This window comes from Hylobates moloch, unplaced genomic scaffold (assembly GCF_009828535.3).
Source record: "Hylobates moloch isolate HMO894 unplaced genomic scaffold, HMol_V3 SCAFFOLD_16, whole genome shotgun sequence".
NCBI lineage: Eukaryota > Metazoa > Chordata > Mammalia > Primates > Hylobatidae > Hylobates > Hylobates moloch.
Window position 1 is genome coordinate 32,714,743 of NW_026652291.1, and position 23,237 is coordinate 32,737,979.

At 41.9% G+C, this 23,237-nt stretch overlaps 1 protein-coding gene across 2 annotated transcripts in view; it reads left to right on the forward strand.

Moving 5' to 3' along the window:
• Window positions 1–23,237, forward strand: part of DPF3 (double PHD fingers 3) — a 281,914-nt gene that overhangs the window by 252,918 nt on the left and 5,759 nt on the right. For both annotated transcript variants that reach the window (XM_032179261.2, XM_032179258.2), the window contains exon 9: window positions 14,193–14,305. In XM_032179261.2, the coding sequence (XP_032035152.1) occupies window positions 14,193–14,305 (113 nt within the window). The remainder of the gene's footprint in view (window positions 1–14,192; window positions 14,306–23,237) is intronic.

Sequence of the window (23,237 nt, forward strand, 5' to 3'; positions counted from 1 at the left end):
TGGGGTTGTGGGTGTCTCGACTGTAGTACAGTCTGGTGATGGCAAAAGGGGGATCCTTCCTGTGTGCTCTTTTGTTCCTTTCTTAGACAAGGTGAGTGGGGAACACTCCTGTCCTTTCTTGAATGACAGTGTAATGGAGGTGTGGCGTGAAATTGGCTTTGGATGCCAGCCGTCTTTTGTGCTCCTCTCAGAGGCTTCACAGGGAAAGCTGGTGATGGGTGGTCACTCGGGGGAGCCCTAGGGAGGACCCAGGCACCCGGCTCCAAGTGGGAATAGCTGGCCTGGCAAGTCTGAGTGGGACTGTGAGGTGGCGGGTGGCGTGACCCCTCCTCACTCCAGCCAGGGGCTGAGGAGCTTCTCTTAGGAGCCGAAGCCCAGTTACACCACCATAGGCTGCTGACCTACTTCCTGCAGCCTCCAGGCCCCTTTGTGTGGGCTGGACTGGCTCACTTCTGAGCAATTCTTCCCCAGGGTTTTCCAGGATTAGTCACTGCCAGATGGTGAGGACTCAGTGCCCTGCCTCATGTAAGCAAGTCTGGCTTCTTCAGGGATTTCGCTAGAGGCATGGAGCGTTGAGGCCCAAAGGGGCCTGAGGGGACAGCTAGTTCACCCTTATGTGGTGCAAACTGAGGAAACTGAGGCATGGAGCGAGTCAGTGACATATTTCATCATGCCTTGGCAAACTTCTTATGCATGCAAGGAGAAAATGTTGCTGTATTTAGCAGCTTAAACAAGGAGCTGAAATGCCATTGGGTTGCCGTTTTGGGTTGGCCATCCTAGGACATGGTGTAGTGAGAGATCAAGGGATTAGAATGTGAAGACATGGATGTCCCACTAGCCCTGGCTCCACTACTTACTTGCTGGCTGCCTGAGCCATTCTGAGCCTCAACTTCTTCATTTGTAAATCAGGAATGTTCTTATCTGTTCTGCCCACCTCACAGGATCCCCATGGGGAATCAAAACAAAATCAGTGAATAGAAAGGTGCTTCCTTGGAAATGTTATAAGGATCGTTAAAGTATCCAAACATGGCTTTCTTTAGGCCAAAATACTGGCTGCAGGTTCTTCCTCTGCTCATATCAGTTTGGCCATACTTCTAAGAAGCCTCTGACTTTCCAACACTGGGGTTGTGTTCTGGAGAACCTAAAGGGGAGGCTTGTTGGAGGTGACAGAGGCTCAGGCAGGTGGAAGGAAGGCAGAGCAGGGTGAGGGTGAGACGGGGGCATGGAGGGCAAGGCCTGAGGGGAAGATGGCCGGCTCTTTGGTGCAGCGAGTCTCCTCAGGCAACCTGGAAACAGGTTGGACCCAGGAAACCGAAGGCAGATGCACTCACCTTGCAGTAAATGCTGAGGGGTCATGCCCATTCACATTGCCACTGAAATTATCTTTGTTTCCACTACTAGCTCTTTTAAAGGAGATTCATTGAAAAAAAAAATAACAGCATGGAAGAGATAAATGATCTAAAATCCCAAACCCCGCTCCTCTCCTTCATTGTCCAGCCCAGTGCTGGGCCTCACTGTGGCTGGGAGCACAATGCAGACACTGCCTAAGCAGGAGTTCTGTCAAATGTCTGGTGTTCAATAGACCCCTTACTGTTCCTCCTTTGCCATTGTATTAGTTCACTATTGCTGTGTAACAAATTATCCCCCAACTTGGCAGCTTAAAACTGCAAACATTTATTATCTCATAGCTTCTGAGGGTTGGGAACCTGGGAATGGCTTGGGTGGGTGGTGGGTCACAGGGTGTCCCATGAGGCTGCAATCCAGATGTTGGCCAAGGCTGCAGGCATCTCAAGGCTCCATCAGGGCTGAAGGAGTCACTTCCAAGCTCGCTGTCATGTTGCCGTTAGGCCTCAGGTCCTCATGAGCTGCTGTGCTGACAGCCTCAGTTCTTTGCTGGCTGAACAGACGCTTCCCTCAGCTCCTTGCCATGTGGGCCTTTCCATGAGGCAGCTCCCAACACAATAGCTGGCTTCCTCCAGAGTGAGTGATTGGAGACAGACAGAGACATAGAGACAGAGTGCACAGTCAAGACAGAAACCACAGTGCCTTTTATAACTTAGTCTCCAAAACTGCATATTGTCACTCCTCTTTACTGTGTTTGTTAAAAGCAAGTCATTAAACCCAGTCTACATTCAAGAAGAGGGGAATAGCCTCCACCTCTTGAAAAGAGGAGGACCAAGGAATTTGTGGGCATTTTTACAAAGCACTGCAGCCACCAACATTGCTGCCTGCCACCATTTCTATCCTCGCCTCGCCATTCTGTCTGGCTGCCAGTGCTGCTCCTCCTACCTTTGGCTCCAACTTACCTCCTGGAGAATTTTCATGACTGCCACTTGACCATACTCTGGGGCTGTGGGAGAAGCCTCCACCAGGATCTGCCCCAGCCTCGTGGGCAAGGCTCAGTCACCTAGGACCGAAGATCTTCAATCCAAGGTCAGAAAGAAAGGCACAGCTTCCAGTGGGATTTGACTCATCTCCAGGGGAAGGACACAAACTGAGGCTGGCAGGGCCTAGCTTTGGCCCCACAATCTACATCAGAAAATGATTCCTGCTATGAATGAATGGAGTTAGATAAAGACAACGTTCCTGAGATCATTGTGCATGGTGCTTCCAAGCTTGAGAGTGGTAGACAAAGCCTGTGGCAGAAGAAACATGTTGTGAGGCCATCTGTGTATGAGTTCTTCCCTCTGCGCTGCTGAAGCCATCAGGGATTTGGAGAGGCGTGAGGGCCCATTGCTACTAGTGACTGTGTTAGTTCTCATCACTAATGGCTCACCCAGGGCAACACGTTCTTTCTTATCTTACTTCATCTGTCACTTGATGGTGGTGCCACCCTTCCTCTTTCTTGGATGTCATGAAGTGCCTCTCTCCAGATCCTTCTCCCTTTCTGACCACATTGTCTCCAGCTTTCTCAGTGGACTCCCTTCTTGGTGCTCTTTAATGCTTTCAATTCCAATGGTTACTCTTCCCTCTACCCCTAACTAGGTCCTTTTTATTTTGCGCTCTGTGGTCTCTTCCTGAATGTCTCACCAATTTCCAAGGCTTCATCTACCACCCAAACCTGAAGATTTCTAAATTTATATCTCTAGCCTGGTCCTGTCTCCTGAATGTAGACCTGCATTTTCACACCGATTCCTGGGCATCTTCATCTGCACAATTAATGGAATGTGCCCAGTTTGAATCCATTGTTATACTCTGCAAGTCGCATCTCTGCTAACAGTTTTATCATCTACTTTGTCACCCAACCTAGGAATCTTGATGCCATTTTTTACTTCTCCCTCTTCCTCACACACATATTCAAGCAGGTATCACGTCCTATTGACCAGTTCTACCTCTCAAATGTTTCCTACTTTCACCCCCACAATTATTAGATCTGCCCTGGACTAATGCCGCTCATTACAGTGTAAGCTCCAGAAGGGTAGGATTTTGTCTGTTTTGCGTTGCTCAGCATCTATCACAGCACCTGGCACATTGCAAGTGCTCAATACAAAGTCATTGAATAGATGGATTTAGCGACTGGCCCCCCTTCCCCAGCCATCTCCAACACATCTGCCTTCTGCCCTATCACCAGACTCATCTCTCTAAAGCATGGGTACAAGCACATCAGTTTCTTGCTTAAAAACCTCCAAGGAGTCCCCACTGTTTACAGAATTAAATTCAGATCTTTATGCCTACATAAGAGGCTCTTCGTAACTTTTCCTCATACCTTTCTAGCATCATCTCCTGCAATTCCTCTTTTCCCTGCTCTCCTTGAGCTACTCTGCTTTGCCTGAGTGGACCATGCACCTTGTATTTCCTGCTGTTTCCTTTCCCTGTAATGCTGTTTCCTTTTTTTTTTTTTTACTTAGAAAACTCCTATTTATCCTTTAAGGCCCAGCTTGAAAGCTACCTCCTCTCAGTGGCTTTCCCTGAGCCTCTTCAGCATTATTTATTGCTTCCTCATCTGTAAGAACTTCATTCATTCTCCTATTATGGCACTTATCACATTGTATTATAGTCATTTAAAAGAGTCTCTCTCTCTATATATAAAATAGTTATCTGTGTAAGAAATTACTCCAAAACTCAACAGCTTAAAACAACAAACACTGATTATCTCATAGTTTCTGTGGGTCAGGAATCTATATGTGTTTTATCTGGGTGCCTCTGGCCCCAGGCCTCCCTTGGGTTGCAGTCAAGTTGTCAGCTGGGGCTGTGGTCTCATCTGAAGGCTCACTTGGGAGATAATTCAATTCCAAGACCACACATGTGGTTTCTGGCAGGATTCAGTTCCTCTTGGGCTGTTGCACTGAGGCCTTCCTTCGTATGTTGCCACTGGACCTGTCTGTAGGGCATCTCACAATATAGCAGCTGGCTTCCCTTAGAGCAATTAAGTGAGAAAGCGTAAGAGAGGATGCGGAAGATGAAAGTCACAGTCTTTTTATAACCTAATATTATAAGTGACATCTCATCACTTCTGCCATCTTCTGTTAGTTTGAGGTGAGTCATTTAGTGCAGCCCACACTCAAGGGGGGAGAATGACACAACAGTATGGTGTCCTTCATTGATGGCCATGCCAGAGACTGCCTAGCACACCTACCAAACTGAGCTCCTCAAGGCAGGAGTCATGCCTCATTCCTCTTTGAAACTTCAGCACCTTGTACAGTTCCTAGCAATGAACAGGTGCTCAGTGAATTTTGCCAAATTAAATGGAATTATTTTTCTATAAGAATCTGATCACAATTGAGTAGATTGCAAAGTCTACAAGAACACTCAAAATTAGACTAAAATGATTTAAAAATGGCGCAGTGGCTCATGCCTGTAATCTCAGCACTTTGGGAGGCCGAGGCAGGCAGATCACGAGGTTAGGAGATCAGGACCATCCTGGCTAACATGGTGAAACCCCGTCTCTACTAAAAAACACAAAAAATTAGCTGGGTGTGTTGGCAGGTGCCTGTAGTCCCAGCTACTCAGGAGGCTGAGGCAGGAGAATGGCGTCAACCCAGGAGGTGGAGCTTGCAGTGAGCCAAGATTGCACCACTGCACTCCAGCCTGGGCTACAGAGCGAGACTCCGTCTCAAAAAAAAAAAAAAATGTAAAACAAAGTGTCTAAGTGTCATGAGTATACTGTCAGTCCTCTACTTCTAGGTACTTCTATGATTGCTTCCCAGGCTCACATAGAAAAGGGTAGGAAAGCAGGAAAGTATATTTTTTCCTTTTGACTTAGCACAACTCTGTGGAATATTTTTTGGAAGAAAAAATTAGAATGCTACTTCAAAGGTCCTCAAGCAACTCAAGAACTGAGACCACTCATGAATTCATCTTCTAATTCATGGATGATCAGCAGTTGGAGGATCATGGGCAATCAAGTGTTGACTAATCACTGCTGTTTTCCACCAGCTATCCATCAATTACACACATGATGAAATTCTCCTGGATGTACTCAGGACAGTAGGAAGTACAGGGATTACAGGGTCTCCAATCTAAGCAATGGTTTCTTTTTCAGGCTCATTTTCCTAAAGAAAACACAGAGCCTTTAGCCAGGTTTCATGGTTGGATGCTCCTGAGGTCCAGAGAGGCCTGGAATGCACAGCAAATGTCAGGGCTTTGCATCTAAAATTGATGTCAGGCTCTGGACAATGATTCAGCCTGGCCTTCACACACTGTTGTGGGGGCAAGAATCACTCTGGGCAGCTGATTGCCTGCAATCTACAATTCCAGAGGAGCATTTAAAAGGAAAGTCATCCAGAGTTGCTCATGATGACCCTCTTCTCTTAGTCACTTCCTGCCTGGCAATATCTACAGCTGTCACACAGCAGCTCAACCTAGCTCATCCCAGATCTAATATTCCTCATCGATGGAAGCTTACCCAAGGCCACTGTCTACCTTCAGTTTATGACAGCTCATCTGTATAGGCCCAACTTATTGCATGGCGGTGGGTGGTATGGTTGATGAAAAGTCCTTTAGATTTCTAGATTTCTTTTGCTTTCTGTCTTGGCCATCTTTTGTTGTGTTGACATTGGACTCAGACTGGGCTGGTCAATATGGGAAAGTTGACATGAATTCTAGGACTTACTGGCTATTTTAATTTCTTTCTTAGTTTTTTTTTCTTTTCTAACTTTGAGTTTTAGCTGGCAAACTTTAGAAGGCTTGTTTATCCCACCAAGCAGATGGGCAATTGGGGATCAGTAGTATCTTTAAAAATACCATTTTTGGGTGGCATAAACAAAGCCACAGCTTCATGGATAGCAGATTCCAATGCTTTAACTTAATATATTGAAAAACTAATGCCAGAGAAGTCAACTGACTTGTCCAAAGGACTCAGGTGCTGTAATATATCTCAAAGTGCAGCAGTTGTAACTTGAGGGCAGGGGTTTGGATTTTCTCACTGCTATATCCCCAGTACCTAGAAGAGTGCCTGCCATATTTATATTCAACAAATACTGTCAAAGGAATGAATAAATGAATAAATTATTTTTGATCCTCAGCTGCAGTGACTAATTAGGGGCTTTGGGGTCGTTACTATGACTCTCAACATATTCCTAGTGCTGTGCATTGGCCCCAAGTCGAGTCGAGTAAGTTGTATAAATCCAGGTCAAGGCTTCCCTATCCCATTATTTCACTTTAAGAAGACCAACCATGACGCATGCCCTCAGGCTTATAGACATGTGTAGATCCACTTCCTGGGAACTCTACCTTGGACCACACTTGACCACGAAAACTTAGGGAATTTCTAGGACCATTTGAGAATGGCGCCATGAGCCCTTGGCTGTTTAGCCTATTAAAAGTGCCCATAATACTCTTGAATGAATGTGCTTTGTATGGTTATTTATAAGAATGACTGGTGCAATAGCCCCTGGGGCTTGCATCCCGTGTGTTTCCTGGGTGCCACAGACCTTGACAGCTGGAGGAGAGGATAAACAAACCTCTAAGAGGAGTGGAGCTGGATGCACAGGAAGGTGTTTTGCCCAAGAAAGGGCAGCCACAGCTCACACTATCATTTATTTTTAATGCATTTTTGTTTGTTTGGTATTTGTCCTTTCCATTCTCTTTCTCTTCTTTGTCCTCTTTGAAGTGCAATAAAAATGGTGAGAGAAAAAGGGAGCCATTCAGATGCCTCTGGAGTGCCATTGTGATCATCGATTTGCAGGTGCCTTCAGCATTAGAAGTAACATCTGGGGGCAGATAGAGGTGAATCTGCAGACCTTTGCAGAAGGTTTACAAAGCAGGGCTTGAGAAATAATTATGTGAAGCAGCAATGCCCAGTTATCATACTTGCCATAGTATATACATAAAGGAGTTGAACTCTTGATTGCTCAGAATTGGTCCATCCCTTTCCCCTTTTACAGATTCAATATAATGACTGAGCCTCCTTCCACCCACCTGCCAAGCTGGGTCTCAAAATGGAGGAGCATGAAGAGAGGGGGAGGGAATGGGGCAGAGAGAGAGACAGAAGAGGGAGAGAAGAGAAAGAGAGAAGAGAGAGAGAATGAAAATGAATGGATTTGATTGAATGAGATGGCTTCCCAAAGAGAACTAGTAATAATTTTTCTTCTCAAATTACCCTTTAGCATGATGATTCAGATATGACTATACTTTGCATAAATGCTTTAGCTAAAACTTCATATATACGTTTGCAATTTGTAAATACCAGGAATTTTATATGTATATGAGATTATAGAGAACTATTCAAAATTTGAGCCAAATTATTTTCTAATGAATGTCCGTGGAGACTTGTTTTTGGTGCTGTTTTGGGTTGGAATTGATTGTATGTATTTTATGTAATACAATTTCTATAAGCCAAGCATAAGAATAAGGAGCACAATTTGAGTTTTGCATTTACTTGCCTGAGAACCATGGATATTTAAGTTCTCTTTGCCTGAGAAATTAGCTTTTAAGAGATCAACATTGATAAATAAGGTAATAAAGTATAATTAGATGTTTATAATTTCACAATGAATAAATAATAGACCATGCTGATTCCAAAGTTATTTGTATTTATTTTATTTATGTTTTCAACGCATACCTAGGAAGAACAATTTTTTTTCCTGGAGCCCTAATTCAATCAGTGATGTGGCTTAGCCTAGTCCAAATTAAATACTGGTGATAATAAAATAAAAACTCTTTTAATAAGGATCATAATGTAAGAGACACATGTCATAGCAGTTCGTGTATTTCTTTTGCCCAGGGTTTGTTGAAAATGAACTGTGTTTCTCTCAATGTACTGAATATCTATAGAGGAGGTTGACTAGCAAGTGACTTAGGTTAGCTTTTAAGTTGCAATCATAATGTGAGCTTAATCCACAAGGTATATTTAGATATTTTCTCCCCTAAAAGCTGGAGATACCCTTGTGTTGGGGCAGTTGTGTATTAGCATGCATAGAAATTGGTAGCTGTGAATATGAAACTAACACTAGTTTTGCCTGGATATTTATCTGTGTGCCTTCTCACTCAAATACCACAAAATCCCATTTGCTGTCCCTTGAACATTTTCAGCATCTGTGCACATGTTTCTATAAAGACATGAGATGTGTCCTTCCAGTGCCAAGGCTGCTGTCACTGCTCTCAGATGCCTGCCTTTCCTTTTTTACTGAGCTCAGTAAGCTGTAGTGTCAGAAACACCGGGTACTCCCAGCCTCGTGGATTATCATCTGTCTGAGAAGTTTCCCATACCCCATTGGTTTCTCTTTGCCTCCATCTGCTGAAATAGCACCCTGAAGCCAAATGTTGATCTCCCAAAAGCCCACTCCAGCAGTTAGATCTCCCATACATAGTGGCCATGGGTGACATACCCAGTGTCAACCTCTAGGGAGGATTGAAGTCAGTTCTGGAAGGGTTAGGGCTGAATCAGGAATGGCTCTTCACACCAAGTTCACCACTGACCCAGCTAAACAAGCTAGCAGGAGATTTACTGAATGCTCCTGATAGAATACATTTAGAGGAGCTCCCGCGAAGGACTTGGCTTTTAATGATCCGGCTGGGCTGAATCATGCACACTGCACCATTTTCTAAATTCATTTTGGTAATTGGAATCTTATAAATGCTCTGTTGAATCATGGCACCCAGTGGGGCCTAGGAAGGGTTGTCTTCCCACCACTACAGTGGGCTATTTAAATAGCAATAGGGGTATTTCTTGCTGTAAAGAAAACTGGGGCTATGAAAAATCTGGATTTCCAAGCAAGTATTAGGTCGGTGCAAAAGTAATTGCAATACTTGTACTGCAATTACTTTTGCACCAGCCTAATACCCTAGAGAATGAGGGTTAACTTTACAAAAGAGATTAAGGTAGCGATCCTCAAATATCGAGTGACCATAAGTATTATAAATTACCTTATAGCCATGTGCCTCTTTTTTTCTTTCACCTTTGAATGGGAAAGACTGTATTTGTTATTCTCTTTCTTTCAAGGCGTTTAGGAATTAGTTCTGGGCAAAAGTAAGATCAGTGAACCTTAGAAACGAGCTGCTATTACTTTCCTTAGACACTTCCTTTTGTCTAACGGTGTGTATTATCGAAGTAATTTTTGTGGCGGGTAAGAAGTCTCATTCTTGCAGTTTTATCTGGCAAATGATTTCTGCAGTTTTTGGAGAAAGGCACAGGAGCAAATCTGTTATGGTGGTCCAGACAGGAGGATTTGGTTCTGGGCACAGTTTTTGCACCTGCTGATGACTCAACTTTTCGTGTCTCACCCTCCCTGGCTGAGAAGTTACAATAGTATTTCCCTCCCCTACTTTCCTCTTGCGCTTGAGTGATGTCCTGAGTGTGGAGGAGAAGGAGTTCCTGCAGCCACTGCTGAGGCCCATCTTAGTCCTGCATTTTATCGGGGGCTTGAGGCTGTGTGAGCTTAGCTCCCTTCCTTTGGGTTTGAAGATCTTCGGGAGGCTGATGACTTTCTCAAGATGGGAACACAGAGAAAGCCATGAGATTGTTTCAGAAACTTCCAACAGGCATTTCCAAAACCCACTTGCTACATTGTCCATTGTCCAAAGCTATCCCAGAAAATGTCTTCATAGCTCAGTACAGGAGTCTTAGAGAACTTAGACACAGAGCTGGCTCTCGATAAATATTGGTGGAGTGTTGCTAAATGCATGCAGCACACGCCACCCCCGGCCCCTCCTCACAGAGACAGCTCAGATGCACAGTTGGCTGCTGAGTTCTGTCATGCTCTGGAATGTGCTGACTTTCCTTCCTTGGGAAGATGCCATGACTGAAGGGTGTTATTATTAGTAGGGTAGCTTTTGCCCTGATCTGTCAACATTCCCTCACTCGGGGTCTTTATTGAGCAAGGACAAACTAGAGAACCTGTGGCAGTAAACACAGTTGACCACCTTCTCCTTCTTGAAACCTCTTCTTTTGGTTACTGTGACCCCATACTCACCCGATTTGCTTCTTACCTCTTGCCATGCTTCTCTCTTTCCTTTGCTGGTTCTTTCTTTTGATCTTGGAGGACTTGAGCTCCTCCAAGCTCAGTCCTAGACCCTTTTCTCTATTCTCCTTTCTTCTCTCCTCTTCCTTTCTTCCCCTAGATACTTCCTCATTCCCTTTTCCCTAGATAATTTCATTAATTATCATGGTTTCACTTATCACCTATTTAGCAAATACTCGTGAATTTTGACCCATACATTCAACTATCCACTCAACATTTCCACCAGAAGTCTCAATTTCAGCATGCTCAACACAGAGGGAATCCTCTTCCTCTATGTGGTCCCTGCAATCCTTCCACAGTCTTTCTCATCTAAGTTTCACTGTAATCTACAATCTACCTAGTTTCTTGGGCCAGAAACTTGGGAATATTTCTCATCACTTTCCCGTATTCCCAACATTCAAACAATAGTCAAGTCCTGTCAAGTATTTCTTTAACATTTCTCAAATTTCCACCTTAGTTGAATCATTCTTGTATCTCTCCTGGTAGCTGCATTAGCCTCCTAACTAGTTTCCTGGCAACAATTCTTACATTCCTGTACCCTCCCACCCCTCAACAATTCTTTCCTTAGAGAACAACCCCTTTATCCTCCCTTCACCTTCCCTTCCCCTCCCCTTCCCCTCCCCTTCCCCTCTCCTTCTCCTCCCCTCCCCTCCCCTTCCCCTCTCCTTCTCCTCCCCTCCCCTCCCCTTCCCCTCCCCTTCTCCCCTCCATTTCCCCTCTCCTTCGCATCCCCTTCCCCTCTCCTCCCCTTCCCTTCCCTCCCTCCTTCTCTCCTTCCCTCCTTCCCTTCTTTCCCTTCCTTCCCTTCCATCCCTTCCATCCCTTCCCTTCTCCTTCCCTTCTCCTTCCTTCCTTCCTTCCTTCCTTTTCTTCCCTCCCTCCCTCCTTCCCTCCCTTCCTCCCTCCTTCTTTTCTTCCTTCCTTTCTTCCTTCCCTCCTTCCTCTCTCTCCTTTTTCTTACCTGTCTTCCACCTTCCTTTCTTTTTGATGATTTATTTTTTATTTGTTCTCCTTATTTAAAAATATATTTTCACCTATTTATTTTGACATAATTATAGCTTCATAGGAAGTTACAAAATATATTACAGAAAGGTCCTTGAGCTCTTCACTCAGTTTTCTCCAAGGGCAACATCTTATGTAATTATAGCACAATATCAAAACCAGGCAATTGACATTAATGCAATCATAGACTTTATTCAGATGTGACTGGTTTTACATGTACACATACACATGTGTATGTGTATGTATAGTTCTATGCAATCTTATCACATATGTAACCACCACCACAATCAAGATACAGAACCACTTCATCCCAATAGCCCTCACGCTAAAGAATGCTCCTTTAAAAACAAAATATGATCCACTTACTGCCTTGCTTAACAGCTTTAACGACTTAAAAGCCCCAGATTCTTAAATAAGGGCTGCAAATGCCTGTAATCTGCCGCCAGCTACCTCTGCGGCCACCTCTTACCCCTTTCCTTTTGCTCACCAAGCCTCTGCTCACTGGCCTTTCTCTTCCTTGTAATTTGCTAAGCTGCTTCACTGCTCAAAGCCTCCACCCATGCTGTTCCCCTTACTTGGAATCCTCCTCTTCCCACCTAGCTAACTTCTCCTCTGACACATATCAACTTAAAGATCTTTCTCAGGGAAGGTTTCCCTGACATCTCAGTCTAGGTTAGGTTCTTCTATTGTTTGTTTTTACGGCCAATTATGCTTTTCCTTCATGGCACTAATTATACAATTGTAGTTGATAGGTACGTATGTAGCTGTTAATCTGAGGCCTCTTTGGCTAGGCTGGAAGGGCTCTAGGTGTCTTGTTCATCCCCACTGTGTCTTTTCTGTCTGGCACAATGGCTGGCCTTGTAGGTGCTCAGTAATTACTTGGTAAGTTAATGAATAGTTATCCTAAGCTGGCTGGGTGTGGCTGGGGTGTGGCACGGAACTGGCCAAAGTCAACTTGTCTATATGAGCATCAGTTCCATGACCTCATGTTCATGCTGTCAGTGGTGCCCTGTCAGAGAAACTGGGCATCTGTGGTCGTACCACATGGAGTCCCAAACAGATATTTCCTGCCCTGTACCCATCCCAGTGTTCTCTCTGAGAGACTGGAATAGGGAGTAACTCTGGCTAGTGTTCTTCTTAGACAAATCTTTGAGATGCTTTCAAGAATATCAGCTGGCTGTTCACCCAGGCTTTTAATGTAAGGCTTCTTTCTCTTTGGGGCCACTGTCATGGTATCACCTGGAGAGTGTTATTAGTTCAGAGCTGTGGGAGTCTCTAAGTTGGATGGTACCTGAGAAGTCCTTGAAAAGCTTTTAGATCAGGCCTCTCCTTGCTGCTTCTGCCTGTATTCACTAAGTGTCCCCTCCCCACCACCAACAAGTCATTTCCACACCCCTTGCACTCTCCGAGATAACTCAGCATGGTTTCTATTTGTGGTGCTCAAAATGTGAAGGATCCTGATGTTGGCTGAATAGACAGTATTTCATCCAAATGGCCATGATGTGAACAGCTCTCTGAAGATTTGAAAGGGAGGAAATGGGGGCTCCTGCTAAGACGTGGCTTTGCCAAGGGGCGGTGGCGCCATGGGGGATCCTGTCTGTGGAGGATACAAGGTTGTCACCATGACTGGTGTCCCCCGTCTCTAGCATCCTTCTTTAAAGCATATAATCCTTCAAATGAAAGAGGCAACACAAGGCACCATATAATGGGTTTTGGGGAATTGGAAGCTCTGGAGAATGGTGAGTGCTCGGCACTGAGCAAAGCTGTCAATACTTTTTGTGACAGAGTCAGTAATTGGCTTTGCCCTGGGTGCTCCAGGCAGATTCTGATCTGGTTCACAGTACTGGGAGACCTGGGAATGTCATCCAAGTTTTACTTCCATGCCAAATAGAAGGCCAAGGGTCTTTGCATTCTACAGTTCATGGCCGTCCTCTCCCTGCAAGCATCTCTCTTTTAGGTGACCTAGGTCTGAGGACAGAGTCCAGTTCTGCAGGCCAAGTCTTGGACATGGCCCACTGGGGCTGTGCTCGAAGGTCACAGCTTAATGTCCCTTTTCTCATCTTGTGATTGGGTTGGCTCCCATGAAACTTGGGATGGAGCAAAGAGTTAGAAGTGGTGACCAGTCCTTTTAGGATAGACCTGGCCATTTGCTCTGATGCTCCATTTCTTTGCTGTCCCTGCCAGGCCACTTCCTTCTGTAGTCCCTGGTAATGTTCAGGGTATGGACTTTTGCTAGTCTCATGGGTGTGGGCATGGATACTTTAGGTAACAGTGCAATGCCTCATCCTACTCCTGAGCACTGACACTGGAAACCTCATACAATCCTTTAGATAGCCTCCCTTGCACCCTAAGGCAGTGTGAATAACTGGTTGGATCAGAAGGCCCAGCTCCAGATAGTTCTTACCTGTTGTGCTGCCATAGCTGATGCTGGGGCTTGGAGGGTCCCGCTGGTGTCTCTCATAGTGCTGCCCTGGGCTGCATGCTCTGCAGTTTCCTCTCTCGTTCTCTCTAATCATTGTTTTCCGTCTTCATCAACTGGTTACACCTACTGGGGAACATGGTCTCAGTGCAAGCAGAATTGGATCTGCTTATATCTCTGTTTTGCCCTTGATCTGAATAACGGGGTGGTGAAGAATGTGGGTAGGGCCCTGTCTGGGACCCATTTTTTTCCCTACGCCATGCTACCCTGCCCTGCCTGCACACTGGGCATCAATGTGTTTCCAGTTAGTGGTGCTGAGGAGCGGCAGTTCAGACTTTGGCCCTAACTCTGCTGTTTCTGGCTTCCTCCAGGTCACCCAACCTGCCTGCAGTTTACCCTGAACATGACCGAGGCTGTCAAGACCTACAAGTGGCAGTGCATAGAGTGCAAATCCTGTATCCTCTGTGGGACCTCAGAGAATGATGTGAGTTTGGGGCTTTCCCTGTGGGAGGGAGAAATCCACAGAGCTGGGGTCCTTTGAGGGGTGAAGAGGAAGGAAGGACTCTTGTCACTAGGCCCCTGGGGCCTGTTACCCTGGCACTTGGGAGCAACCTGGCCATTAGCCTTGAGGGCTCAGAGACTGACAGTGGTGAACACTGCTTATGGCAGGGATGTATTTGACTGTTTCCACCACATTCCACAGTATATGATCTCATTTGGTCTAAATGTTAAATATAATAAGTGCAAAATTTTCAAGAACATTTTTTATTATGGGCAATTTCAAACATATACAAAGGCAGAGAGAATAATAGAATTGATGTACGCCATCACCAGCTTCGACAAAGATCAGTACACGTCCAACCTTGTTTCATAAATACCATGACCTCCCTCTCCATAGTCTCGGTCATAATATCATTTTTACCTGTAACTATTTCATATGTATCTCAAAAGGATAAGGACTTACTTTTATACCTAAATAACCAAAATATTAACATAGCTAAAAAATCAATAATTCCTTAGCATAATCAAACATCCAGTCAACAGTTCTATTTCCTCAGTTGTCTCATAAATGTTTCTATTACAGCCTGTTTATTTGAATTGGGATTCAAATAAGGCCCATACATTGCAATTAGTTGATATGTCTTTGAAGTTTATGTAAATATCTGTAGGTGCATATAAACATATATAGAGCTTCTTTAAATAACACATAGACTTTTCCCTCCATCTTAGTCTCTTTCTTCCTCCCTTAAATTCTTTGTTGAAGAAATCAGATCATTTCTTCAAGTTCTCATGACTGTATTTGACTGAGTATATCTCTGTGCTGTTTGACATTTTCTTCTGTCTCTTGAATTTCTTGTCAATTGTTAGGGCTAGAGGCTTGATTCAGATTGTCTCTCCGTCTCTCTTTCTGTATCTGTTTTTATCTCTCTCTGCCCTCTCACCAGCTCTGTCTCCACCTCTCTCTCTCTCTCTCTTTTGGCAAGACTATTTCATAGATGGTGGTGTATACTTTCATCAGGAGGTATTTAATGCCTGATGTTTCTCTTTTTGTAAAGATAGCATCTATTGATGACCTTTGACTAGATTGACTATTCTGTTAGGGGTTGCAAAATAGTGATATTCTTATTGGATAATTTCTTTTTTGTTTATTTCTGGAGTAATTCCAGGAAGAGAAACTTGCCCAATCTTTCATTTGGTTACCTTCAGGTGTAGATCATATAGAAATGGCAGGAAAAAAATGCTTGATTCTTTCCCTTTGGCAATTTTAAAAAAACAGTGTGGTTAAAATATCTATTTATGATAAAAACATTAAAAAATAGTAATTGTGGGATATCTTCTTAACATGATAAAGTATTTGTACCTTAGAACTAAAGCCAGTATCTTATTTAATGAGGAAAACACTAGGCACAATTCCACTAAGATTAGGAACCAGGGGAGGATGCTCACTATCTCTATAACTATGATTTGACAGTATTCTAGAGACATTAGCTAATGCAATTAGACAGGAGAATTTAATTAGAGATGTAAGAATGGATAACAAAGTAATAAAACTCTATTTTTATATTATATGATAGTATATCTGGAAAACCTTAGAGAATCAATGATAAGCTAACTCAAACATAAAAGGTAACAGATTATAAAACTAACACACAATAATTAACAGCCTTTGCATGTACAAACGATAACCAGTTAGAGAACATAATTCCATTTATAATAGCAACAAAGAAGAAATACTTAGGGATATATTTAACAACAAATGTGCAAAACCTATATAAAAAAAACTTTTAAACACTTTTGAAAAGACACAAAGAACAAATGGAAAGGCATCCTATGATCTTGGATAGAATGACTTAACATTACAAAGATGTCCGTTTTCCTGAGTTAATTTATAAATTTATCTCAAGTCCAATAAAAATATCAATGAACTTTTTTATGGAGTTAGACAAATCGATACTTAAGTTCATATGAAGAAACAAACATGCAAAAATAGCCAAGAAAATACTGATAAACAAACTGTGATGGAAACTAGCCCTACCAGATATTAAAACATACTGTAAAGCCTCTATAGATAAAACAGTGTGGTATTGATGCATGAGGAGACAAATAGACCAGTTGGGATAGAATAGAAAGCCAATAAATAGATCCAACTACATATGGAAATACAGTAAAGGGTAAAGGTCGCATCTAAAATTACTGGGTCAGAGACAGACTTTTAAATGAATGGTGCTGGGACAATGGGGTAGCCATTTGAGAAAAGACAAAATTAGATTTATATCTTACACCATACATAAAAACAATCACCAAATACATTGGGGATCTAAATGTACAAAGTAAAACCACACTAGTACTAGAAGAAAGCACAAGTAAATTCCTCTTTAATCTAAATACAGGAAAAGGTTTTCAAACTGTGACTCAAAATCCAGAAGCAATTAAATAAAATGTTGGTACATTTGACTACATAAAAATTTCACATAGTCAAAAACATGATAAAGTCAAAAGACAACTGACAAACTGGGAGGAAATTTTGGCAGCATGTACCACAGTTTATGGCTAATTCCCTATATAAAAAGAAGTGTTAAAAATTGAGGACAAAGGACCAGAAACTGATAGGAAATGAGAAAAATACATGAAAGACAATCCACAAAAGATATAAAAATGACCCTTGAAGATGCAAAAAAAAAAAAAAAGTTCAAAAGCACTCAAACTCAAGGCTGAGATATCATTTCTCACCTATCAGATGGGCAAAAGTTGAAAAGTATGACAATATATTCTGTTGATGAAGCTATGGGAAAAATGGTGCCTTCATACATTGTTGGTGGGAATACAAATTAGTACAACCCTGTGGAGGGAAATTTGACAATACCTAACAGAGCTAATATGCACTTAACTTTTGACTAAGCATTCTCACCTATAGGAATCTACCTTGAAGATATACCCCTACCATGATGGAAATACATATGCATAAGGTTATTTGTGGTGGCATTGTTCATTACTACAGAATATTGGAAACAACCTAAATATCCATATAGAGAAGAGTAGTTGTCAAATAAACAATGGCACAGCCATACAGTGGAGTACTATACAGCTGTAAAAAGAATAAGGCAGATGTCTATGAATTGATTTGGAGTGATTTCCAGGATATATTGTTAAGTAAAAAAGCAAAGTAAAATAGAATATCTATAGTATGCTGACCTTATTGTAAGAAAAAAGAGACATAAGAAAACCTACATGCATTTGTTCACTTGTGTAAAAGAAATATAGGAAGAATAAACAGGATGCTAATGAGATTGGTTATCTACACAGGTCTGGGAGAATGGGATAGAGAAAAATGGGAAAATGAAAATGGGTAGTAGGGATAAGGGAGGAACAACACTTCTTAGAGAATACTTTCTTGTATGGCTTTGACTCTTACAACCATTATAAGGTTTCACATACCTCCCAAATAGATAAATACTTAAAATCAATCAAGATGTAGGGAAAAACTAAAATGGAATAAAAACAGTAACAAATAAACCTAACTATAACATAAATAGATAATGTAACCATACTGAAGAGTGAGGAAGAAAAGAATAACCTAAGTAACTTTGGAAAACAGTATTTTGACTGTGTGTTGTAAAGCTAAGGACAGAAATAACTGTACCACAAATACTGTACTCTAGTTAATTTATTTTCATAGGTATATGAATGAGTAATTCTGAAACTACATATGCTAGATTTGAACTAATAACTGTGTATTGTGCCTAACGACAGTCTAGTTTCTCAAAGTCAGAAAAAGAATAACCAAATAAAGGGGGGAAGGCTAGATTGAAGGCATTGGTTTGGAATAGTAGGTATCACTATGAACTCATGATTTTACATATAATGTATTATGTACAGTTTATACATATTATATCTATATCTAGCCATGTGTGTACACACATATTAATAGAGAGAAATAAGTAGAGATGTATGCATGTGTACCTACACATACATTTATTTCCTAGCCGTGTTGGTTGGGAGGGCCTAGAAGCAATGACAACACAGAAGCAATGAAGACACATGGCATCAAGGAATTGGTTTCTAAACACCATTCTCTCATAAAAAGAACCATGGATCCTTAGAGAAATGGCTGATTCCAGGGCTGGGATGCAAAATATGCCAGATGAGCCTGGAGTATTATGTGGTATCAGAAAGTAAGGAAGCGTTCAAAAAATAAAAGTGTATTTTCATGTGTCTAGAGGACACAGGAAGCAACTTGAAGGAACCCCTAATGCCCAAATCTAGGAAAATTTGGGCAAAAAAAAAAAAAGATATTATTAGGTTATAACCTAAAGAAAAAATAAATATCTATACTAATATAAAAATTGAATAAATAAGTAAACAGAGGAGAAGGTAAGCTCTTCCTTAGAGCAGAATTCCAATGAATAAATGTAGAGGGAAAGGGGAAATAATCATTGGGCACACTTCACAGTTATGGTTATAAGTGAGAACTGTCAATTGATGCAAAAATTAGTGGGCAAAAGTATGAGAAATAGGATATTTGCATAATCTCAAATATCCTGTTTCTCTTGTTGAGGGGATAATCTCCAAGTATCTCCTCAACAAGATTACTTATTAGTATATTACAAAGGAAAAAACAGTAACTTTATAGTGAAAAAAAATGGCAGACACTACCTTAACTATATAATCACAGATAACATTACAAGTAATAAGACACACTGGCCTCAATTTCCCCTGATATGATGCTCCGAGAAGGGCGCAACATTACTTTAGTGGTATTCTTGTTCAAAAATGTATGCATATGTGGATCTTATCATGAGAAAAGATCCAACTGAAATTGAGTGACATTTACAAAATCACTGGCTTGGATTTTTTGCAAGTGTCAAGCTCATGAAAGACAAAGAAACTGAGGAACTGTCACAGATTGAAGGATACTAAGAAAACACAACAATTAAATGCAATGAGGGATCTTGGATTGGATCCCTGGTGAAGAGATGTAGGTTGGGGGCCGGGCGTGGTGGCTCACACCTGTAATCCCAGCACTTTGGGAGGCTGAGGCGGGCAGATTACCTGAGGTCAGGAGTTCAAGAAGAGCCTGGCCAACATGGTGAAGCCCCGTCTCTACTAAAAATACAAAAATTAGCCAGGTGTGGTGGCACATGCCTGTAATCCCAGCTACTCAGGACGCTGAGGCAGGAGAATTGCTTGAGCCCGGGAGACGGAGGCTGCAGTGAGCCGAGATGGCGCCACTGCACTCCATCTTGGGCAACAGAGTGAGACTCTGTCTCAAAAAAAAGAAAGACATAGGTGGGAAAACTGGAGAAATTAAAGTCTGTAGATTAGTTGATTAGTTAATAGTATTACACCAATGGTAATTTTCTGATTTTCGTAATTCTGCTATAGTAATATAAGATGTTAATATTAGGGCACAGTGAGTACAATTCTCTGCATTAATTTCTGTACTTTAAGTTTAAAATTATTTCAAATAAATAAATAAAAATATAGTGTAATGTTTCTCTAGCATCTTCTGAAGGTGACTAAGGTTTTAAAAAATATGTTTATGAGCTTAAGATTTTAAACATATTTTATTTGTTGTAATCCATTATAGGTAAAATTGTCCCATCTTTGACCAGTGGTAACATATTCAGGTTGGATCCTGAGTCCTTTTGACATAATCCTAATAGTATTTGATAGCTTCCTTACTTTGTAATATGTAAATATATTTATACATTTTATGCTCCAGACCTGGAATCACCTATTTCTCCCAGGACTCCTAATTCCTTTTAGTGGGCAATGGTCTTTAGAGAACATAATATGGGTGCTAGAGGTGCTAATTTTGCTGTTAGTCATTGTTTTGGAGCACTTTCTGTGGACAGAGGTAGAAAATATTTTTTGCTTGTTTTAAAGATAAACTACACCATGAATTTATACTGATGCATCCAGTTCATACTTAGAACCAACTATTGAGTTTTGACTTAACTTCATTGGCCTACATTTCTATTTTCTTTCAACCATGTTACAAAATCTTGCTTTTAAATAATACCAACATAATTACTCATTTGATGCACATAAAGCAGTCTCAGAATATTGATTCCAATATTTAAACCAATAATATAATTGCCGAACATTACACACACACATATATATGCAGATCTGCATTTATGTGTGACCTTAAGGTATATCCTACTAAGGATGTTTGTCAAATTAATTGTTTTATAGTCAGATGGAATAGTTTCTCTCTGTGTGGTTATGCCACCAATTGGATATATAACCAAATTCATTTGCCTCATTTTTCGTTTGTTTTTTTTTTTAGGGACATATTGCTATTTAAATTTTGTTTTATGACTGTGTAAAATATTTATTGGTTCTAAAATCAAATTTATAAAGAAACATTATATTCCAAGAAATGTAGCTTCTCTATACTTACCTCTTCCACACTATTCCTTCACTCTGCATATAGGCAACCATTAAAAAAATATGATTTGTCTTTCCAGTTTGTTTAAATGTAAGCATGTGTGTGTATATATGAATCCATAAAAAATGGTAACAAGTATACATTTTTTCTCCATCTTGCTTGTTTTCTCTGAATATCTTAGAGATTAATCTGGAGGAATATATAGACATTCTTCATTCCTTCTTACAGCTGCATAATTTTTACTAGCTTATCCAACCAGTCCCTTATTGATGGACATTTAGGTTGATGCTGGTCTTTGGCTTTAGAGATAGTGTAAATGTAGAGGATTTTTTGTTGACTTGGCAGAGCCTTTGAGCAGGAGTCAGCAGGTAAGGTTGCTGGGGTGCTAGGGTTCCTCTCACATGGTCAGGGATTTACCCTGGATATCCGAGAATGGGATTCCCATTCTACTGGAATTGTAGTAATAGGTGAATCCTGGTTCCTGGATAGTTGGTAGTGAGAGGTATTAAAATTGTGTTTGTCATGAGAGTTAGCATGAGCTGGGGGTTCTTGGTGGTGGAAGAGAAGAGAATATGGTGCTAGACAATGGTCAACCCATGCAAAATGCACTTAAACTCTCAGATGCCTAGTTTTCCTTTGGGAAATTGTAATCCAGGATATTCTACCTATTTGTATTTCCCATGTCACTGCTATAGTAGGGGTTATTACTGTTTTTAAGGCATTAATAACACTGTTTCTGACAAGTCCTGTCTGTTTTCTGTCTCCATCCTAACTTGTTTCTCCTTGTATTATCCCTGAATCAAATTGTCCTGTAGCTTATACTGGCTCTACAATAATGATGTAACTTTTTTGGCGTAAACTACAGTGTGCTTGTCTTCATCCCACCTCTCTGACTGTTCCTTTTCAGTCTTTTTTTCTCTGCCTATCCTGTAAAGTTGGAGTACCCCAAGTGTCTATTCTTGGCCTTCTTCTCAGTAAACTCTTTTGGGTCCTTGATCTTTCAGAGAATTCAATGAAAGCTACGGATTTACTCTTTCCATAGAAAAATGTACATTTCTACCTATGTACAAAATTGTATGTATCATTTCAAGGGGTTCATGGATACTTCTCCACGAAGACAAGGTCAAAGACATTTGCTCTCACACATTCTGGGCTTCCTCTCCTAGGACTTTCACTTGCCATCTAATTATAATGACTCCCAGATTCATATCTCACGCCCAGACTTCTCTCCTGCTCTCTTCAACAGCCTCCAGGTCATCCCTATCTGTAGAACATGTCTATAGCTGAGGTTGCCCTCGCCCTCCCGTGAGTCTGCTCTTCCTCCCATGTCCCAGTGGGTGGCTGTATCATCTGGCTTGCTGACCAAGCCACAGCCCAGAGGGCATCCTTGGCTTCTTCCCTATCATCTCCCCATCTAATCAATGATGCTTAAATGGGAACAAGACCCATTTCTTTCTCCATGCTGCAATCGTAATTCACGCCACCATCATCACGCACCTGGATAGCTATAGCAGCTTCTTAACTGGTCCCCTGGCCTCTTGAATGAACCTCTCCCGCACTGGGTATCTACTCTTACATAGCAGCTAGTAAGATCTTTCTAAACCGCAATCTGATCATATCACTCCCCTGTTGATAACTCTTCAAAAGCTCTCCTGTTGCCCCACTGACGGGTTTTAGCATGACAAAAAAAGCCCTCATTGCTTGCTCCCTGGGGATTCCAAATGCTGTATCTAATTTTATCCAGGATTTCTGCACTGGTGGGGGCCAAGGTGAGATTTGATACAAAACTTTATTTTGAAAAAGCCTCATAAGCCATCCAAACAGTTTCAACAATCACCAAATAGAACAGGGCTGAAACTAGGGGGTGGGGTCAGATCACAAACAGTTTCTGAGCAGCTCCTGTAAGCAAGGAAGTCTCTACAGTGGATGCAGTGATGAGGAAAACAAGATTTTGCCCCCAAGGGCCTTATAGTCCATAAAGGGGATAAAGGGTGGAAAAAAGAGGCATGTTCCAAATGAACTATTCAAGAAAACAAACATGTAGATGTCTTTTTTTTTTTTTTTTCTGAGACAGAGTCTCACTCAGTTGCCCAGGCTGGAGTGCAGTGGTGCAATCTTGGCTCACTGCAACCTCCACCTCCCGGGTTCAAGAAATTCTCCTGCCTCAGCCTCCTGAGTAGCTGGGATTACAGGTGCATGCCCCCATGCCTGGCTAATTTTTGTATTTTTAGTAGAGATGGGGTTTCACCATGTTGGCCAAGCTGGTCTCGAACTCCTGACCTCAAGTGAACCACCCGCCTTGGCCTCCCTAAGTGCTGGGATTACAGGCATGAGCCACAGTGCCCGGCCAAGAAAACAAATGTGATCGGATGTCTACCACATGCCAGGCATGTAACATAAAGGAAAATGCATTTAAATGTCACAGAAAGGGAAAGTACCACAGGGCTGCATGAGGGAAGAGACAACTTCCAGCTGAGGTAGATTAGCAAAGTCTTTGTGGAAAAGAAGTGCTTGAAGAAGA